This window comes from Nematostella vectensis, chromosome 9, assembly GCF_932526225.1.
Source record: "Nematostella vectensis chromosome 9, jaNemVect1.1, whole genome shotgun sequence".
NCBI classification, from domain to species: domain Eukaryota; kingdom Metazoa; phylum Cnidaria; class Anthozoa; order Actiniaria; family Edwardsiidae; genus Nematostella; species Nematostella vectensis.
Genome location: NC_064042.1, coordinates 5,725,579 through 5,743,444, shown reverse-complemented (window position 1 = coordinate 5,743,444; position 17,866 = coordinate 5,725,579). Strand labels below are relative to the sequence as shown.

Here is a 17,866-nt window from a genome sequence, read left to right as displayed (position 1 = left end):
AATGATAACGATGGTGATGGGGATGATGATAAAAAAAGTGATACTGGAGATGGCACAGATGATAATTGAGATGAGAATATACACGATGAAAATGATGGTGATGATGATAACAAAAAGGAGGGTGGTAATGATGATGATGATGACAATGATTGTGATGATGATAATGATAATGATTGTGATGATAATAATGATGATGATAACAAAAATGAGGGTGGTAATGATGATGATAATGATGATGATGATGATGATGATGATGATGATGATGATGATGATGATGATGATGATGGTGATGACGACGACGACGACGACGACGACGATGATGATGATGATGATGATGATGATGATGATGATGATGATGATGATGATGATGATGATGATGGTGGTGGTGGTGGTGGTGGTGATGATGATGATGGTGATGATGATAATGATGATGATGACCACGGCGGTGTTAATGACGATGACTCTAGTGATAGTGATAATGACGATAAAAAGGTTGTAATTGGTGAAGATTGTGGATGCAGTTTCTGTGTTAGTAGTAAATGTGGTGTTGACGATGTCTCTAGCCGAATCGATGTTGATGCAGAAGATGTATTATGGGTTAGTGCCGTCCATGTTGCCGATGATCTGTAGGTAGACAAGTATGACGCAGATGATGGTGCTAATGGCAAATATCGTGATGATAATGATGGTGGTAGAGATGATAATGATGATAATGCAGGTGACGATGATGATGGTGGTGGTGATGATGGTCGTGGTGGTAATGGTGATGATGGTGTTGGTGGTAATGATGATGGTGCGAATGATAATGATGATGATGGTGGTGGTGGTGATAATGATGATGGTGATGATGATGATTGTGGTGATGATGATAGTGGTTGTGAAGATGATGATGATAGTGTTTGTGGTGATGGTGGTGATGATGGTCGTGGTGGTGATGATGGTGGTGGTCTGTAGGTGGAAAAGTATAAAACAGATGACAAATATCGTGATGATGAGGCTGGTGTTGATAATGATGGTAATGATAATGATGGTGGCAAAGATGATGATGATGGTATTACTAGAAATGATAATTTTGTTGTTGCAGATGATACGGCAAATAGTGAAGGAAACGATGATGGTATTGATACAAATGAAAGAGATAGGGATAGAGTTGATGATCGTAATGATGATGACGACAGTGACGATGATGATGGTGATGATGATGATGATGACAAGAAATACGGCATAAGTTGGAAAGATGATACTATTGATGAAAATGCTGACCTTTTTAACGACAATTGTTGTGAGGGAGGTAGCAATGATAACATCTGATAAATGTTTTTCAGTGACACTTTTCCCTCACTCGAAAAAAGCTTCAATACCGGGGTACATATAATAGACTTAGTTACAGTTGCAGGATGCTTGCTCTCTGCCACACCTATAGCTGCTTCTGAGAAATATGCTGATGTAACAGAAGGCCGTAGATACACTCTCGTGTGGGATGATTCAGAATAAAAGGAAGGTTGAATATGGAAGACTGGTGGCTTTGTGGCGGAAACTTGTGAAGCAGATATAGTAAAAGATGAAGGCTCTGATATAAGTGAAGATGCGCTTATGATAGAGGATGCTTGTAAAACAAATGGCGAAGATGTTGCTAATGATGATGGCGATAAAAATAACGATGGTGATGGTGATGGTATTAATGGTAATGAATGTGATGATAATGATGATGTTGATGGTAATTTTTGTGATGATGATCGAGGTAGCGATGGTGATGATGATGGCAATAATGATGATGGTAATAATTGTGATGATGGTGATAGGGTTAATGATGTTGATGATGGCGATGACTGTGGCGATGATGATGGTGATGGGGATGGTGATGATAGTGATGATTGTGGTGATGATGAAGGTGATAGCGATTGCAAAGATGATGGTGATGGTGGTGGTGATGATGGTGATAGCGATGGTGATGATGGTGATAGCGATGGTGAAGGTGATGGTGAAAGCGATAATGATGATGGTGATGGTGGCGGTGGTGATGATGATGGTGATTGTAATGATGATGATGTTGGTGATGGTGTTGGTAATAGTGTTAAGGTGATTGACAGTTCGACAAAGGGGCTAGCAACCCATGAATAGTTGAGCGATGTCCATGCTTTGAGAGTGCACCCGTTTCGAGAGCAGTTAGCGATACATGTGTCATCTTCCTTTCTGTTTTCTCAGGTTCTATTTGTCTACTCTTTGTATCGACCTTAACAATAACTGACGTTTGCCATGTCGGGAACAAAACAGTTTTTATCTGTTTCCCCGGTACCTTGCTGCAAGGTGAAGCCATTCTCAAAGTCGTCTTCGAATCATCTACCACAGAAGATACCCGTTTCGTTACGTCTTTATAGCCATCTTTGTTGTATGAGTCAACCAATTGTCCGAGAATAATCGACTTTCTGACCATATTTTGGGTTTTTGTCCCCACAGTTTCTGGTGTTGTCATATACGCCACAGCAGGATTTTTGTTTTTCAAAGAATCGCTCACTTGGAGGCCATGTGAATTACCATTCGCAACATTCACCCCTGCTGATGTTACAACACGATTACATGTGCTACACGCTGTCACGCCATCCATGGAAAGATCACAAATGCTACACGCTGTCACACCATCCATTGAAAGCTCACAAGTGCTACACGCTGTCACGCCATCCATTGAAAGCTCACAAGTGCTACACGCTGTCACGCCATCCGTGGAACCCGTAGAAAGCTCAATGCCCCCGGCAACACTTGAGATTGCCGAGTTATCGTTATCTATTGTGTGTTCTGTGAATATTTCAGAGCTTGGAGCAAATGGCATCCTTCGCAGGGGAGGCGTGGCTCTGACTGATTGAGTGACAGTTTGAGTGATAGCTGGGCTTTGTTCAAAGTCTGACGTGTTTTCTAAGTAGGTGCTTTTCTCATGCTTTTTACTCAAGGTTCTCGTAATAAATGTTGACATATGACTTTTCTTCAATCTAACACTGTATAAAGAGGCCTTATGAGCTAGATTTGATACCGTTATAGAGTTCACTTGTTCTTTGGATGAGCGAGAAAGCGTAGCGGGCTTCTCAACACCTGCAAGGTGTGCTTTAGTTGATGGCGCTGTTAGGGGTAGCTGGGGTTGAGTTATTCCTTGTGTGCGTCCATCACGAGGAACGCGTTTAGTCATCTCGTCATCATTCCCTCTGGGTTCACTTGTCGTCGTCTTGTTAACGACCCTCGACCTATCTGCAAACAAAGAGCGGAAAATATTGCGGAAAACTCATCGTTGTAAGCTATGCGTAAAATTATCATATTTCAAAAATGAAATTCTTTAAAGCATCGATTTGTCTAATTATCTAGTTACCCCATTGGCATCAAAGCATTTTTACAACGCAAGCCACACTGAAGACAATTTGATTTTTTTAACATCAGCTCGTACGCTGGACTTTTATGGAAAAGCCGCTTTTTTTTCGGCCTAATAAAACGCAACGTGGTACATGGCTTTCGATAGACCCCTACGGAGCTACGTTTATTGATGGTTTGCTTCGAAGCTAGTAACAAACATAATAATCCACATCGAATTCGCAAAAATGCGTCGAAATAATAACGAAAAAAAAATTAAGATTTGTTTTAATCCAAACAATTTCCTTAAAACGTGCATGTTTGATCAATTTCAGAATAGAAACATATAGCCACTCCCGATAATTCCTTCGTATATTGGATGATTCTTTTGATTTCTATTTAATCGCAGAGACAGGAGCCAATCCGGAGCATTCACAGTTAATAAATTTGCGTGAACAGCTATTAAAGCGATAAAAGCCGTAAGCGTAAATTTAAAAGGCGTGAAAAATTAAGTGGTACTTGAACTTCCTACAGTGTTGCGAAAATGAAAAAGCCAATTAGATTTTATCGGTATCTCAGCTTTATAATTTAATTTCATATTATGGATTAGATCAGATTTTCGCGTGGATGTCAGTGTAGCGAAAGCCAACTTCATTACAATGCCAACATTTTATAACAGTAAACAAACAAGAAATAAGCGAACATATATATCTAAAGACACAATAGAGTATTCTAAATATTATAACCCACCTGTCAAACAATTTTCACCGGAAATGCAGTCGATTATGCCAGACGCTTCACCATGCCGTCTCTCCCTAGATGATTTCTCCTTGCATTCATTCAGCGCTCGCGCCAAATCTGTGCACCATTTGCCTTTTCGTGAACATCTGATGGGTAGGATACGTACGGAGATTTCTCGATTGCTCGACGCGGCACCGGGAATAAAACCTAACCTTTTAAATTCACTTCTAGTTAATCTGAGTCGCAGCCTGACCAATTTTAGTTGTATTGCACAGCAAATGTTATTAAAATCGGAAAACATTTCTCTTAGTTCATACACGGCATCTTGGGAACTCATCAGTATAACCAGGCGGAGTTGATGCTCAGACAAGCACGGCGACTTGGAAGTACACTCACATGGCTCGCTTTCCCTAACTGCATTAGCGCTTTTAAGTACATCGAAATTCAATCTAGCTTTATTTAGTGCTTTTTTTGTCAAGGCACTGTTCAGCTTTAAGCCATTTGCAATGAATTTACGGCCATTTTCATCCTGGTAAACACATTGCCCTTTAGGAGATGACCTGTTGAACATATCGAGTCGACACTTTCTGCTTCCCCAGGACACGGCAAATGGTATCCATAATAGAACCAGAGCTGACCACATGATTTTCTTGGTAATCATTCCTAGCTTCTGTGTGCGTTGTGAAGAACTGAGAATCTCGTCGCCATGTCTCCCTTTCCCTTTGAAATGTTTTGTCAAAAGGTCTCTGTTGTATGGAGATGATTATCTTCGAGATATTGTAAACATTTGATTTGCTAATAAGGCATTAGCGACATCTCTACAGACGCCATTTCTGACATGCACCTTGCACGACGACGCAATTTCTTTGTTGGATTAAATGGGCTTAGATGTTCCTTTTTCGTTGAATAAATTGAGCTCAATAGACTCAACATCTAAAACTGTTTCACATTCGCCATTCGCCTTGCCTTATCGTTCCTCATTGTTCAACAGACGCCCATGCTTTCAATATGTTATAGACTTGGAATTTGCTCCATCCCTTTCCGATATGAATATTACAATTATTAAGGTTAGGCACAATCCATATGTCGCAGTTATGTATTCTTTGGTGTTACGCTGATTTACAAACGTGATTTGAGTTTTTCAGGAGGCAGAATTTGAATGTGTACATCGTTTGTGAACTTCGCGTAGGTTCTGTTAACAGCATGATACGAGCTAGCGTGAGTCCCCAGTGTGTGTTCTGATAAATATGGTCGAAATTCTACTAAACGAATAAGATCGAACAAACACTGAAGCTAAAAGCGACGTAATAGTAATCCAGACATATTCATTATAGGGATTAACTTTAAACACATAAACAGATTTATAAAACAATTATGTCTCTTGTCTAAACATATATGTCAAGACAGGTGTGAAATTTTGAACAGAAATCACAAAACAATTTAGATTCAAGTTTTGTAAATTTAATAATGAAGTATCTGTTGACCTAATGATCCCGACAATATAAACCGCAGATGCTTAGAAGTGTCATCACCAAATCAATGAACGGGTTTTATTTCCGAAAAACCTGCAGTTTTTGTTGGTTCTCACCGGGATCCAATCAAGTTAGTTTTTATTCTAAAAGAGAAAGAAACTTTAAATTTTCTTGCGCTTGCTTTTAACTTAACTTGCGTCTCACCGATTCTCACTTGTGTTACGCTTGCGTTTCACCAATTTTCACTTGTGTTGCGCTTGTGCCTCAACGATTTTCACTTGTGTTACGCTTGCGCTTCACCGATCCTCACTTGTATTGCGCTTGCGTTTCACCGATTCTCACTTGTGTTGGGCTTGCGTTTCACCGATTTTCACTTGTGTTGCGCTTGCGCTTCACAGATTCTCACTTGTGTTACGCTTGCGTTTTACCGATTTTCTCTTGTGTTGCGCTTGCGCTTCATCGATCCTCACTTTTGTTAACGCTTGCGTTTAACCGATTTTAACTTGTGTTGCGCTTCCGTCTCACCGATCCTCACTTGTGTTGCGCTTGCGTTTCATCGATTTTCACTTGTGTTACGCTTGCGTTTTACCGATTTTCACTTGTGTTACGCTTTTGTTTAACCGGTTTTTACTTGAATTGCGCTTGCGTTTCACTGATTCTCACTTGTATTGCGTTTGCGCTTGATCGATTTTCACTTGTATTGCGCTTGCGCTTCACCGATCCTAACTTGTATTTCGCTTGCGTTTTATCGATTCTCACTTGTGTTGTGCTTGCGTTTCACCGATTTTTACTTGTGTTGCGCTTGCGCTTCACCGATTCTCACTTGTGTTGCGCTTGCGTTTCACTGATTCTCACTTGTATTGCGCTTGCGTTTGATCGATTTTCACTTGTGTTGCGCTTGTGCTTCACCGATCCTCACTTGTGTTACGCTTGCGTTTCACAGATTTCCACTTGTGTTACGCTTGCGTTTCACCGATTTTAACTTGTGTTGCGCTTGCGCTTCACCGATCCTCACTTGTGTTACGCTTGCGTTTCACAGATTCTCACTAGTGTTACGCCTGCGTTTCACCGATTTTCACTTGTGTTGCGCCTTTCTTTAACCGGTTTTCACTTGTATTGCGCTTGCGTTTGATCGATTCTCACTTATGATGCGCTTCCGTTTCACCGATCCTCACTTGTGTTACGCTTGCGTTAAACATATTCTCACTTGTGTTATGCTTGCGTTTCACCGATTTTCACTCGTGTTGCGCTTGCGCTTCACCGATTTTCACTTGTGTTACGCTTTTGTTTAAGCGGTTTTTACTTAAATTGCGCTTGCGTTTCACCGATTTTCACTTGTGTTACGCTTGCGTTTTACCGATTTTCACTTGTGTTACGCTTTTGTTTAACCGGTTTTTACTTGAATTGCGCTTGCGTTTCACTGATTCTCACTTGTATTGCGTTTGCGTTTGATCGATTTTCACTTGTATTGCGCTTGCGCTTCACCGATCCTAACATGTATTGCGCTTGCGTTTTATCGATTTTCACTTGTGTTGTGCTTGCGTTTCACCGATTTTCACTTGTGTTGCGCTTGCGCTTCACCGATCCTCACTTGTGTTACGCTTGCGTTCGATCGATTTTCACTTGTATTGCGCTTGCGCTTCAACGATCCTCACTTGTATTGCGCTTGCGTTTGATCGATTCTCACTTGTGTTGCGCTTGCGTTTCACAGATTCTCATTTGTGATGCGCTTGCGTTTCACCGATTTTCTCTTGTGTTGCGCTTGTGCTTTACCGATTCTCACTTGTGTTACGCTTGCGTTTCACAGATTTCCACTTGTGTTACGCTTGCGTTTCACCGATTTTCACTTGTGTTGCGCTTGCGCTTCACCGATCCTCACTTGTGTTACGCTTGCGTTTCACAGATTCTCACTTGTGTTGCGCTTGCGTTTCACCAATTTTCACTTGTGTTGCGCTTGCGCTTCACCGATCCTCACTTGTGTTATTCTTGCGTTTCACAGATTCTCACTTGTGTTACACTTGCGTTTCACCGATTTTCACTTGTGTTGCGCTTCACTTCACCGATCTTCATTTGTGTTACGCTTGCGCTTCACCGATTTGCACTTGGGTTGCGCCTTTCTTTAACCGGTTTTCACTTGTATTGCGCTTGCGTTTGATCGATTCTCACTTATGATGCGCTTCCGTTTCACCGATCCTCACTTGTGTTACGCTTGCGTTAAACATATTCTCACTTGTGTTACGCTTGCGTTTCACCGATTTTCACTCGTGTAGCGCTTGCGCTTCACCGATTTTCACTTGTGTTACGCTTTTGTTTAAGCGGTTTTTACTTGAATTGCGCTTGCGTTTTGCCGATTTTTACTTGTGTTGCGCTTACTGCGCTTGCGCTTCACCGATCCTCACTTGTGTTACGCTTGCGTTTCACAGATTCTCACTTGTGTTATACTTGCGTTTCACCGATTTTCACTTGTGTTGCGCTTGCGCTTCACCGATTCTCATTTGTGTTACGCTTGCGCTTCACCGATTTGCACTTGGGTTGCGCCTTTCTTTAACCGGTTTTCACTTGTATTGCGCTTGCGTTTGATCGATTCTCACTTATGATGCGCTTCCGTTTCACCGATCCTCACTTGTGTTACGCTTGCGTTAAACATATTCTCACTTGAATTGCGCTTGCGTTTTGCCGATTTTCACTTGTGTTGCGCTTACGCTTCATCGATTTTCACTTGTGTTACGTTTGTGTTTCACAGATCCTGACTTTTGTTGCGCTTGCGTTTCACCGATCCTTACTTGTGTTGCGCTTGCGTTTCACTGATTCTCACTTGTGTTGCACTTGCGTTTCACCGATCCTCACTTTTGTTGCGCCTGCGTTTCACCGATCCTCACTTGTGTTGCGCTTGCGTTTCACCGATTTTCACTTGTGTTACGCTTGCGTTTCACTGATTCTCACTTGTATTGCACTTGCGTTTGATCGATTTTCACTTGTATTGCGCTTGCGCTTCACCGATCCTAACTTGTATTGCGCTTGCGTTTGATCGATTTTCACTTGTATTGCGCTTGCGCTTCACCGATCCTCACTTGTATTGCGCTTGCGTTTGATCGATTCTCACTTGTGTTGCGCTTGCGTTTCACCGATTTTCACTTATGTTGCGCTTGCGCTTCCCCGAACCTCACTTGTGTTACGCTTGCGTTTCACTGATTCTCACTTGTATTGCGCTTGCGTTTGATCGATTTTCACTTTCATTGCGCTTGCGCTTCGCCGACCCTCACTTGTATTGCGCTTGCGTTTGATCGATTCTCACTTGTGTTGCGCTTGCGTTTCACAGATACTTACTTGTGATGCGCTTGCGTTTCACCGATTTTCACTTGTGTTGCGCTTGCGCTTCATCGATCCTCACTTGTGTTACGCTTGATTTCACCGATCCTCACTTGTGTTGCGCTTGCGTTTCACCGATCCTCACTTGTGTTGCGCTTACGTTTCACTGATTCTAATTTGTGTTGCGCTTGCGTTTCACCGCTCCTCACTTGTGTTGCGCTTGCGTTTCACCGCTCCTCACTTGTGTTGCGCTTGCGTTTCACCGATCCTCACTAGTGTTACGCTTGCGTTTCACCGATTTTCACTTGTATTACGCTTGCGTTTCACCGATTTTCACTTGTGTTACGCTTTTGTTTAACAGGTTTTTACTTGAATTGCGCTTGCGTTTCACTGATTCTCACTTGTGTTGCGCTTGCGTTTCACCGATCCTTACTTGTGTTGCGCTTGCGTTTCACCGATCCTCACTTGTGTTGCGCTTGTGTTTCACAGATGCGCACTTGTGTTGCGCTTGCGTCTCAGCGATTCTCACTTGTTTTACCCTTGCGTTTTACCGATGTATGTTTGGTATTTACGGTTTTACAAGTTGCCATGTAAACTTTTTATTAAAAGTACCTGGTTAATTTCTTAAAGACGTTACGAGAATATCAAAACAAAACCGAGCATGGTAGAGCATTGGAGAAGATAGAGTAAGTCAAGCTGTGAAACCTACTTTGGGGTAAATATGAGATTTTTATAGGCAAATATAAGGTTAACGTGAGTTCGGTTACCATGGAACCCTACTTTGGGGCAAATTTGGGGATGTCCTGGGGATGTCCTGCCATTGTCTGAATCTATAAGAAGATAAGTAGCTAACGTCGGTGCATTCTATTTATAACTTTCCCACTTGCGCGTACAAAATGTTCTTCAGCATATTCTTTTTTACCTCACGTTTTTTTCCCAATTCCCAAATCTATGGAAATCGATGCTTTCTCGCGCTTAAGTGACTTGTTATTTTAAGTGAATAACCTTTACCTGACTTGATATTTTAAATTAATAACCTTTAAGTGACTTGATATTTAATTTCACAAAGCACCCATGCAAATTAGAGAGATAACACAAATCACTAACAAGTTAAAATGCTTTTTAATGTGCTTTAAATTGCAAATCTCAATTTACAAATATATACACTTCTGTTTCTAGATATTTCTAGCTACAGGCATCCTATAAAATCCAGCGTAGCAATAAAGCTTGTCTCTATTGACAACAAAATTACAAATAAATCGACCCTTCAAATAGAGAGGTAACACGAAGCTACACTGATACAATAATTTACCTAATTCAAAACTCTATTTTAGAATGAAATGGCTCCCTCATACAGAAAGATGTATTGGACTAAAGTTAAGCCCTCAATATTTACAACTTTACATGAGAGTAACATCTTCCATTTATACACAATGATATGTTGAGCTTCATTTAAGCCCTCATTATTTACATCTTTACGTGAGAGTAACATCGTCCATTTATACACTATGATATGTTGAGCTTCATTTAAGCCCTCATTATTTACATCTTTACGTGAGAGTAACATCGTCCATTTACACACTATATGTTGAGCTTCATTTAAGCCCTCATTATTCACAACATCCCGTGAGAGTAACATCGTCGCCGACTAAGATAAATGCCCCCCAGTAGTACGGGTGGCTGTATTTGTCTTTGTCGGCGATTGTGTCGCGGATAGTCTGTTGGAGACTGGCACTAGCAGTCAGTCCGCTGACCAGATGGCCATAAAAACGCTTCATGAAGTAAAGCGTAGCCTCATCGCTGATCTGCCATAGTGTGGCAAGAACAGAGCGCGCTCCTGCAGCGAGGAACGCTCGGGTGAGTCCCATTACACCCTCGGCTCTGATCTCGCCTGTACCGCTATGGCAGCAGCACAGCACAACAAGACGCGCGTTGATTTGGCACGAGTAGATCTCCTCCAATGTCAGAAGGAAGTCTTTGGAGGGGGCGATTTCGTCATGTGGGCGTGGTCCAGGGGCTACTAGGATTTTCCCTGTCCTTGCGTTGCCATGCGATGCGATATGGATTATCCCGACACCCTCCTTGAGCTTGGCAAGGATCGCATTCTTTGTTGCTCGCTTTTCCATCAGACAAGTCACATCGGGCAGAAGATCGCGGATCATTTTTGCTTCTTCACTTGCCTTAGGGAGACCTGCAAATGTATCACTGAATGGCTTGACCTTAAGTTGTCCGAACTCATCGGGCCACTCAACGTTCACATTAGATCTCGGGTTGGCGACAACCAGCACACTCTGCTTGCTGTGTTTGTGTTCAGGACACTCCCTCAGCAGCTTGAGGGTAGACAGCGATGGGCCAGTCCGGATGCGTTTTCGCTCAGCCAAGAATCTCCCATCGGGGTCTTTCATGGCCCCAAATGGAATCTTGAAAGTAAAATCTTCCGGAATGAACACCACTTCAGGCCCAGTGAGGTGATCCTCAATTGGAGAGATCAGCAGTCGGTACAACACTTCTAGCGGGTCGTGGTGTATGGGTGTCTCGGGACCGCTTGGTAGGAGTGGTGTACACGTGTCATCCTCGTGCTCCTGCGGCACTTTAACAGAGGTGATTGCATCGCTTTCTTGTGGTATCCCTGTGGCTTGGCTCATTGGAGCTTGGGTAGGTAGTTGAGGTTGATTCTGTGTACCACCAGTAGCCTGACTATTTGTCGAGCTTGTTTCAGGGAAGTTCCCGTCTTCACTGTTCTCGCTTGGCTCGGCTCTGACCTCAGTCGACTTGCGAGCCCTCTCAATCTCGGTAGCTGTTCTCACGCCTCGTGCCAACACGGATGGCTGCCGTGACTCATCACCGTCGTCATCGCAGCTCAATCTCAGGGATCTGTCTTCAAACGATTCGTCACGGTTTAGACGAACGTGTGCATTTGCCTCATTTACCATCCTGTCTATGTAGTCTCGTAACCACTCTTTTCCATTGATTTCAGACTCGACGCTTGAGAATATTTCTTTTGGTACCGATTCGGTAACCAAGGGCTTCCCGCTTGCAAGTGTAAACAAATGAAGCCATTCTAGTGACAAGCAAATGACAACAAACGACGTATTGTCTTCACTGATTAATGAGCTTGTATAGCGTGTGTCCTCATCACTGGGGGCATTGCTTTCTAGTCCATATTTTTTTTGTAGGCTATCTTTGAGAGCGCGTGATCGTCCTTGTTCGCTTGCTAGTAACGCCTGTTCTGGTTTGTCTAGTATAATGGAGACTCGAAAAAGACAACGATATGTTTTGATGTAAGTCTCTATAACGGTAATTTTCAATTTTTCGAGGCTTCCAAGGTTCATAAATACTAGTTCAAAAAGCCGTAAACTCTCTTTTAAACTCTTCTCTGCCTCTGGATCCTCCGACATATTCAGATACACGATACCTATGTTGTGCCATGTTTCAGCCTGACGAATCACGTCACCGTGTTTTTGAAAAAGAGCTAGTGCCGACCGGTAAAGCTCCATTGCTTCCACGGGATCATAAAATCGAGCAATATTAGCAATGTTACCACATGCGGTTGCTAGCCCGTGCTCTTCCTCAAACTTCCTGAATATACATAACGCTTTTTTGTAGTTCATCATAGCTTGACCATCGTCACCGAGGGAATAGAACACAGCACCGATGTTGTTATAAACATCTGCTTGTCTACACTCTTCCCCGAACTTCTCGAGTATACATAACGCATGTTTGTAGTTTTCCATGGCTCGACCATTGTCACCGAGGGACTTGAACACAGCACCGATTTGGAAATAAACATATGCTTGTTTACGCTCTTCCCCTAACTTCTCGTATATACATAACGCATGTTTGTAGTTTTCCATGGCTTGTCCATTGTCACCGAGGGACTTGAACACAGCACCGATGTTGGAATAAACATCTGCTTGTTTAAGCTCTTCCCCAAACTTCTCGTGTATACATAACGCATGTTTGTAGTTCTCCATGGCTTGACCATTGTCACCGAGGGACATGAACACAAAACCGATATTGTTATAAACATCTGCTTGTTTAAGCTCTTCCCCGAACTTCTCGTATATACATAACGCATTTTTGTAGTTCACCATGGCTTGACCATTGTCACCGAGGGTGTAGTACGTATTACCGATGTTGCTATAAACATCGGCTTGTTCACGCTCTTCCCCGAACTTCTCGTATATACATAACGCATGTTTGTAGTTTTCCATGGCTTGACTATTGTCACCGAGGGACATGAACACAACACCGATATTGTTATAAACATCTGCTTGTTTACGCTCTTCCCCGAACTTCTCGTATATACATAACGCATGTTTGTAGTTCACCATGGCTTGACCATTGTCACCGAGGGTCATGTAAAGAGTACCAATGTTTTTATAAACATTTGCTTGTCCACGCTCTTCCCCAGTCTTCATGTAGGCGTTTAGTGACTGCTTGTAGTAGTCCAGTGCCTTGTTGTAGTTATGAAGCTTGATATAGGTACTGCCCATGTCATGAAAACATTTTGCCTGCAGCTCTATGCTGCCTATTGCTTTTGCAATTTCTAGTGCCGTTGACAAACATGCCAGTGCTTGGTCAAACAGACGCATCTCACGATACACCTTACCCGCACTCCCATACACCGCCACCATCATCTCACTGTCTCTTAGCAAGAAGGCGATGTCGTAGCACACCTTCAGTAACTGAATCTGCTGGGCTGGCGTAAGCGGACTGATCTCCGTCCCCCATATTAAGAGGAACCAGAAAATGACGGGCAGGTTTGGACGCACCCTTTGCACCCTCTCCAACTCGGCCACGTCCCAGTGAGTGAAGGGCTCGCCCTCATTATCCATCCCGCGGCTGGAGAAACTCTAGAATTCTGGATTAAACAAAGAAAAAATATAAAAATAAAACTGGAAATATATTACCGAGGAGAAAATATAAATAATGACATTACATCAAAATATACAATCAAACATTCTACTGTAACACTTCAAGCGGGAAGTTTTAACATATCAACTCAAACGAAAAGATATATTGGGTGTCACGCCACAAGTATAACGCAAGCAACAAAACACATGATTTGATCTTTTATACTGATAAAGCTGCCAACGAGGAGCAAGTCGGCTTCAACTTGTACTTATGAGGATTGGGATTCCTTTGTTTTGAGACAATAATGAAACTGAGTGAATTGTGACGTTCAGATTCCACATAAGTATGAAATTATTTACTCCTGAAAAATAGACTCGACGTATGCAGACACTGGAAATAAGCTTGCCTTGGACACACGCCAGTTATTCAATTAATTCGGTTGAAGTTCGGTTCGACGTATGCCTCAAGCCTTATTGGAGATTTTCTGAACCTTTCAAAAGAATAAAGAACAATAGTTTTTGCTTGACATTATTTTCACAAGGTCCCCCACATAAGATTTGTTTAATAAGCCATATTTAACACATACTAATAAATCTTAAATCTAAAATAGTGAAAAAGATTAGGCAGCATTTAGCTTTAATTGTATTTTATGTTGTATTTTTTTGTCTTACCAATTTCGCGGAAAAATATTAACAAAGGCATTTTTGACATACAAGCCTGCACATGCCGTTAGGTTGCCTAGTTCTTACATGGAGCATCACTGTGCTAGAGTCCCATCCTGGCCAGACTGATGCCAACGTGTATGCTAGTGTGCTTTTAAAGGTTAGTTTGGCTATCCGACGAAGTCTCAAAATAGCAAAGGTTGCATGCGTGATCCACACAATTGGCATCACGCTAGCCCGGTCGCAGCTTTAGATCCCAAATGGATCTTAGCTGTGGTTTAAAGCACTTCGTTCGAGTCTAAGTCGCCCTGCGGTTTATTGACGATGAAGTTCAACGAGGCAAACCGGCTATGCCATGCTGACGAGTCCCGAAAAGGACGAAACAGCTGTCCATGGTTGCCGAACTGCACGGGTAATAGACTGTGCTAGAGTCCTGTCTTGGCTAGACTGGTGCCAATGTGTGTATGCTAGTGTGCTTCAAAAGTCCACTTAAATAATGGCAGAAAGTTGGGTCTGACTTCCCCAAAGCAGGCGCGTACACGGGGGAAAGCGCAGAGTGCACGTGCACCCCCCTTGGCGGCAAAAAAGTCGGTCATATTTTTCGGTGCCCCACTTTCAGAACCTTTTGCCTGGGTGGCAAAATCTAAAGCTTTTTGACAATATTTAATTTTCGTTTCAAGTTGTATTAATGATTTCAGGTGGCTATGAATGTTTTTGCTATTTCTACAAGCACTATTTCGAGAGGGCAAAAATAACACCACAAGTTTTTTCAAAACTTGGTATAAAACGTTTATATGAAATGGATTTACGTTGAGCCTACGTATTAATAGTTGATCTTAACGACTTAAAGCGTTTTGCCTAATTTTCATTAAACCTATGTCTCAAAACTTGGTTACTATGGTTACCAGGGTACACATATCAAAATTTTGTTTACACCAAACTGATTCAAGATAAATTTTAGGAAAAGTCGTCAAATTTCAATGCTCTAGCCCTACTAGTTCAAAAATTATTACAGATCAAAGGTGCTGGGGGCCTCAAAAGCCCCCCACCCCAACCCCCCCGGTCTGAATAGGGTTAAACCTGCTAGCAGGCTCTAATTTCGGGATTATACGAAGAAATGAAGCAGGAAAACTTTTCTATTGAATCGCCTGTTCTTCGCTTTGTACTTTTGCAACCCGTCCCAATTCGACTACCGTATTCACATTACAGCACATGCCTGTGCATGCTGGTTATATCACAGGTAGCCCAAGCTCAATGTGTTTATGAATAAATTATAGTGGTTCACGTTTACAGTAAACATATGGGATTGGAATAAGCCGTTCACTTTACTATGAAATAAAATCGTAAAACTCTCAAAAATATTCTGACCTGACAGTGGAGTCTTAAATGTGGTCAGGGTGAAGTTTGAAGCAATTTGGGCTTTCGTTTCGAGAACAACGTAACTCATTCGACTTGGAAGCGAGTAAAATAAGCACACGAGGCTGAATTCTCCGAATTCTCCTAGAATATATTACGACGCAAATTTACTACCGCAGTAGAAAAAAAAGTAAGCCCTATTTGCTAGAAAACATGTTCCTACTCAACAATATTACAGTATAGATCATGTCCTTATCCACGATTTCAATGGCAAATCGACTAAATGTTTCAAGGTTTCATGCCCTTAGCCACGAATTCATTGCAAATCGAGTAAATGTACCTTGTTTAGAATTCATGGAAAGTCGCGTAGATATTTGTAAGCTTCCGAACAAATAACACTGTGCTTAGTCTTGTAAAGACTAGATGTTACCGCGTGTATTGAAACTTTCGCAGAGAGAAAGCCGAGTGGATATAGAGGCACAGTCGACTTGGAAGCGAGTAAATATAATAAGCACACGAGTGCCGAATTCTCTTTGAATACATTATGACGCAAAATTTACTGAGTCATACCGCAGTAGAAATAAAAGTAAGCCCTTTCGCTAGAAAACGTGTTCCTTCTCACCGACACAACGGTATAGATCATGCCTTTATTCAAGATTTCAATGCAAATCGAGTAAATGTTCCTAGGTCTCATGCCCTTTAAGCCACGAATTCATTGCAAATCTCTTGAATTGGTTCCCTGCTAACAGAGGCCTCTTTTCTCTGTATTTCGCTGGGCTGGAGTTCCTAGCGAACTAGCAGGGAATTGAATTGGAAGCGAGTAAATATAATAAGCACACGGGTGCCGAATTCTCTTTGAATACATTATGACGAAAAATTTACTGAGTCATACCGCAGTAGAAATAAAAGTAAGCCCTTTCGCTAGAAAACGTGTTCCTTCTCACCGACACAACGGTATAGATCATGCCTTTATCCACGATTTCAATGTAAATAGAGTAAATGTTCCTAGGTTTTATGCCCTTTAAGCCACGAATTCATTGCAAATCGAGTAAATGTACCTTGTTCAGAATTCATGGCAAGTCGCGTAGATATTCCCAAGCATCCGCACAAATAACACTGTGTTTAGTCTTGTAAAACAATTCCACTCACCGTTAGAAAACTGAGATGATATCGAGCCACTGTTGACTTGAAATTTCGTGAGTAGAAATGAAGAATGATAGCGAGAGCGTTCTCAAGGCAAGTAATTACGCCAGCGAAGCAGATTTTCACTTTCGAAAGGTTGTTACACTCCAGCAGTTCCCAAAAATGATGACCTCATAGTATGAATATAGGACTCAATAGCGATGGTACCATGCATGGGGTACATTTTTTTCACTGCAATTTTTTTTCTTCATTGCGGTCCGGAAAAAAAGGCGTTTCCATTTTGCTGTTTCTCGCGCTTGCGTTTCACCGATTCTCTAGTGTTGCGCTTTGGTTTTAACTGATTCTCTCTAGTGTTGCGCTTGCATTTCACTGATACTCATTTGTGTTGCGCTTGCATATCCACTGATTCTCACTTGTGTTGCGCTTGGGTTTCACTGATTCTCTCTAGTGTTGCTCTTGCGTTTCACTATTCTTTCTTGAGTTGCCCTAGCGATTAACTGATTCTCAATTGTGTTGCGCTTGCATTTACCGATTCTCACTTGTGCTGCGCTTGCGTTTCACTTATTTTCACTTGTGTTTCACTGATTCTCACTTGTGTTGCGCTTGCGTTTCTCATCGATTCTTACTTGTGTCACGCTTGCGTTTCACCGATTCTCACCTGTGTTGCGCTTGCGTTTCACCGATTCTCATTTGTGTTGTGCTTGCGTTTCACAGATTCTCTCTTGGGTTGCGCTAGCGTTTGACCGATTCTCTATTGCATTTCAAATACGATCAGTGGAAAAAAAGGCGTTTCCATTTTGCTGTTTCTCGCGCTTGCGTTTCACCGATTCTCTAGTGTTGCGCTTTGGTTTTAACTGATTCTCTCTAGTGTTGCGCTTGCATTTCACTGATACTCATTTGTGTTGCGCTTGCATATCCACTGATTCTCACTTGTGTTGCGCTTGGGTTTCACTGATTCTCTCTAGTGTTGCTCTTGCGTTTCACTATTCTTTC

The 17,866-nt window shown here is 42.1% G+C and overlaps 2 protein-coding genes across 7 annotated transcripts in view; both read right to left on the bottom strand.

Moving 5' to 3' along the window:
* Positions 1 to 2,000: 2,000 nt before the first annotated feature.
* On the bottom strand, positions 2,001 to 6,630 carry LOC116605493. Its single transcript, XM_032368226.2, has 2 exons — positions 4,084 to 6,630; positions 2,001 to 3,237 (listed from the first exon to the last, which is right to left on the bottom strand). The coding sequence occupies exons 1-2, from the start codon at positions 4,733 to 4,735 to the stop codon at positions 2,075 to 2,077; spliced, it is 1,815 nt and encodes a 604-aa protein (XP_032224117.2). The 5' UTR covers positions 4,736 to 6,630; the 3' UTR covers positions 2,001 to 2,074.
* Positions 6,631 to 9,962: 3,332 nt separating this feature from the next.
* The window catches only part of LOC5504906 (tetratricopeptide repeat protein 28), a 93,988-nt gene continuing 86,084 nt past the window's right edge, over positions 9,963 to 17,866 (bottom strand). For 3 of the 6 annotated variants that reach the window (XM_048732046.1, XM_048732045.1, XM_048732044.1), the window contains exons 2-3: positions 14,072 to 14,202; positions 9,963 to 13,719 (exon numbers count right to left, since the gene is read on the bottom strand). In XM_048732046.1, coding sequence (XP_048588003.1) covers positions 10,466 to 13,693 — 3,228 coding nt within the window. In that variant the 5' untranslated portion in view covers positions 13,694 to 13,719; positions 14,072 to 14,202 and the 3' untranslated portion in view covers positions 9,963 to 10,465. Of the gene's footprint in view, positions 13,720 to 14,071; positions 14,203 to 16,879; positions 17,606 to 17,866 lie in introns of those variants that run through there. The other 3 variants (XM_048732042.1, XM_048732043.1, XM_048732047.1) reach the window with 3 other exon arrangements.

Excerpts from the sequence above, each read along its gene's own strand:
- LOC116605493 (XM_032368226.2), bottom strand. The coding sequence starts at position 4,735 with ATGATTACCAAGAAAATCATGTGGTCAGCTCTGGTTCTATTATGGATA. Across the intron at positions 3,238-4,083 it reads CGGTGAAAATTGTTTGACAG|ATAGGTCGAGGGTCGTTAAC; the intron begins GTGGGTTATAAT and ends CTTTGTTTGCAG.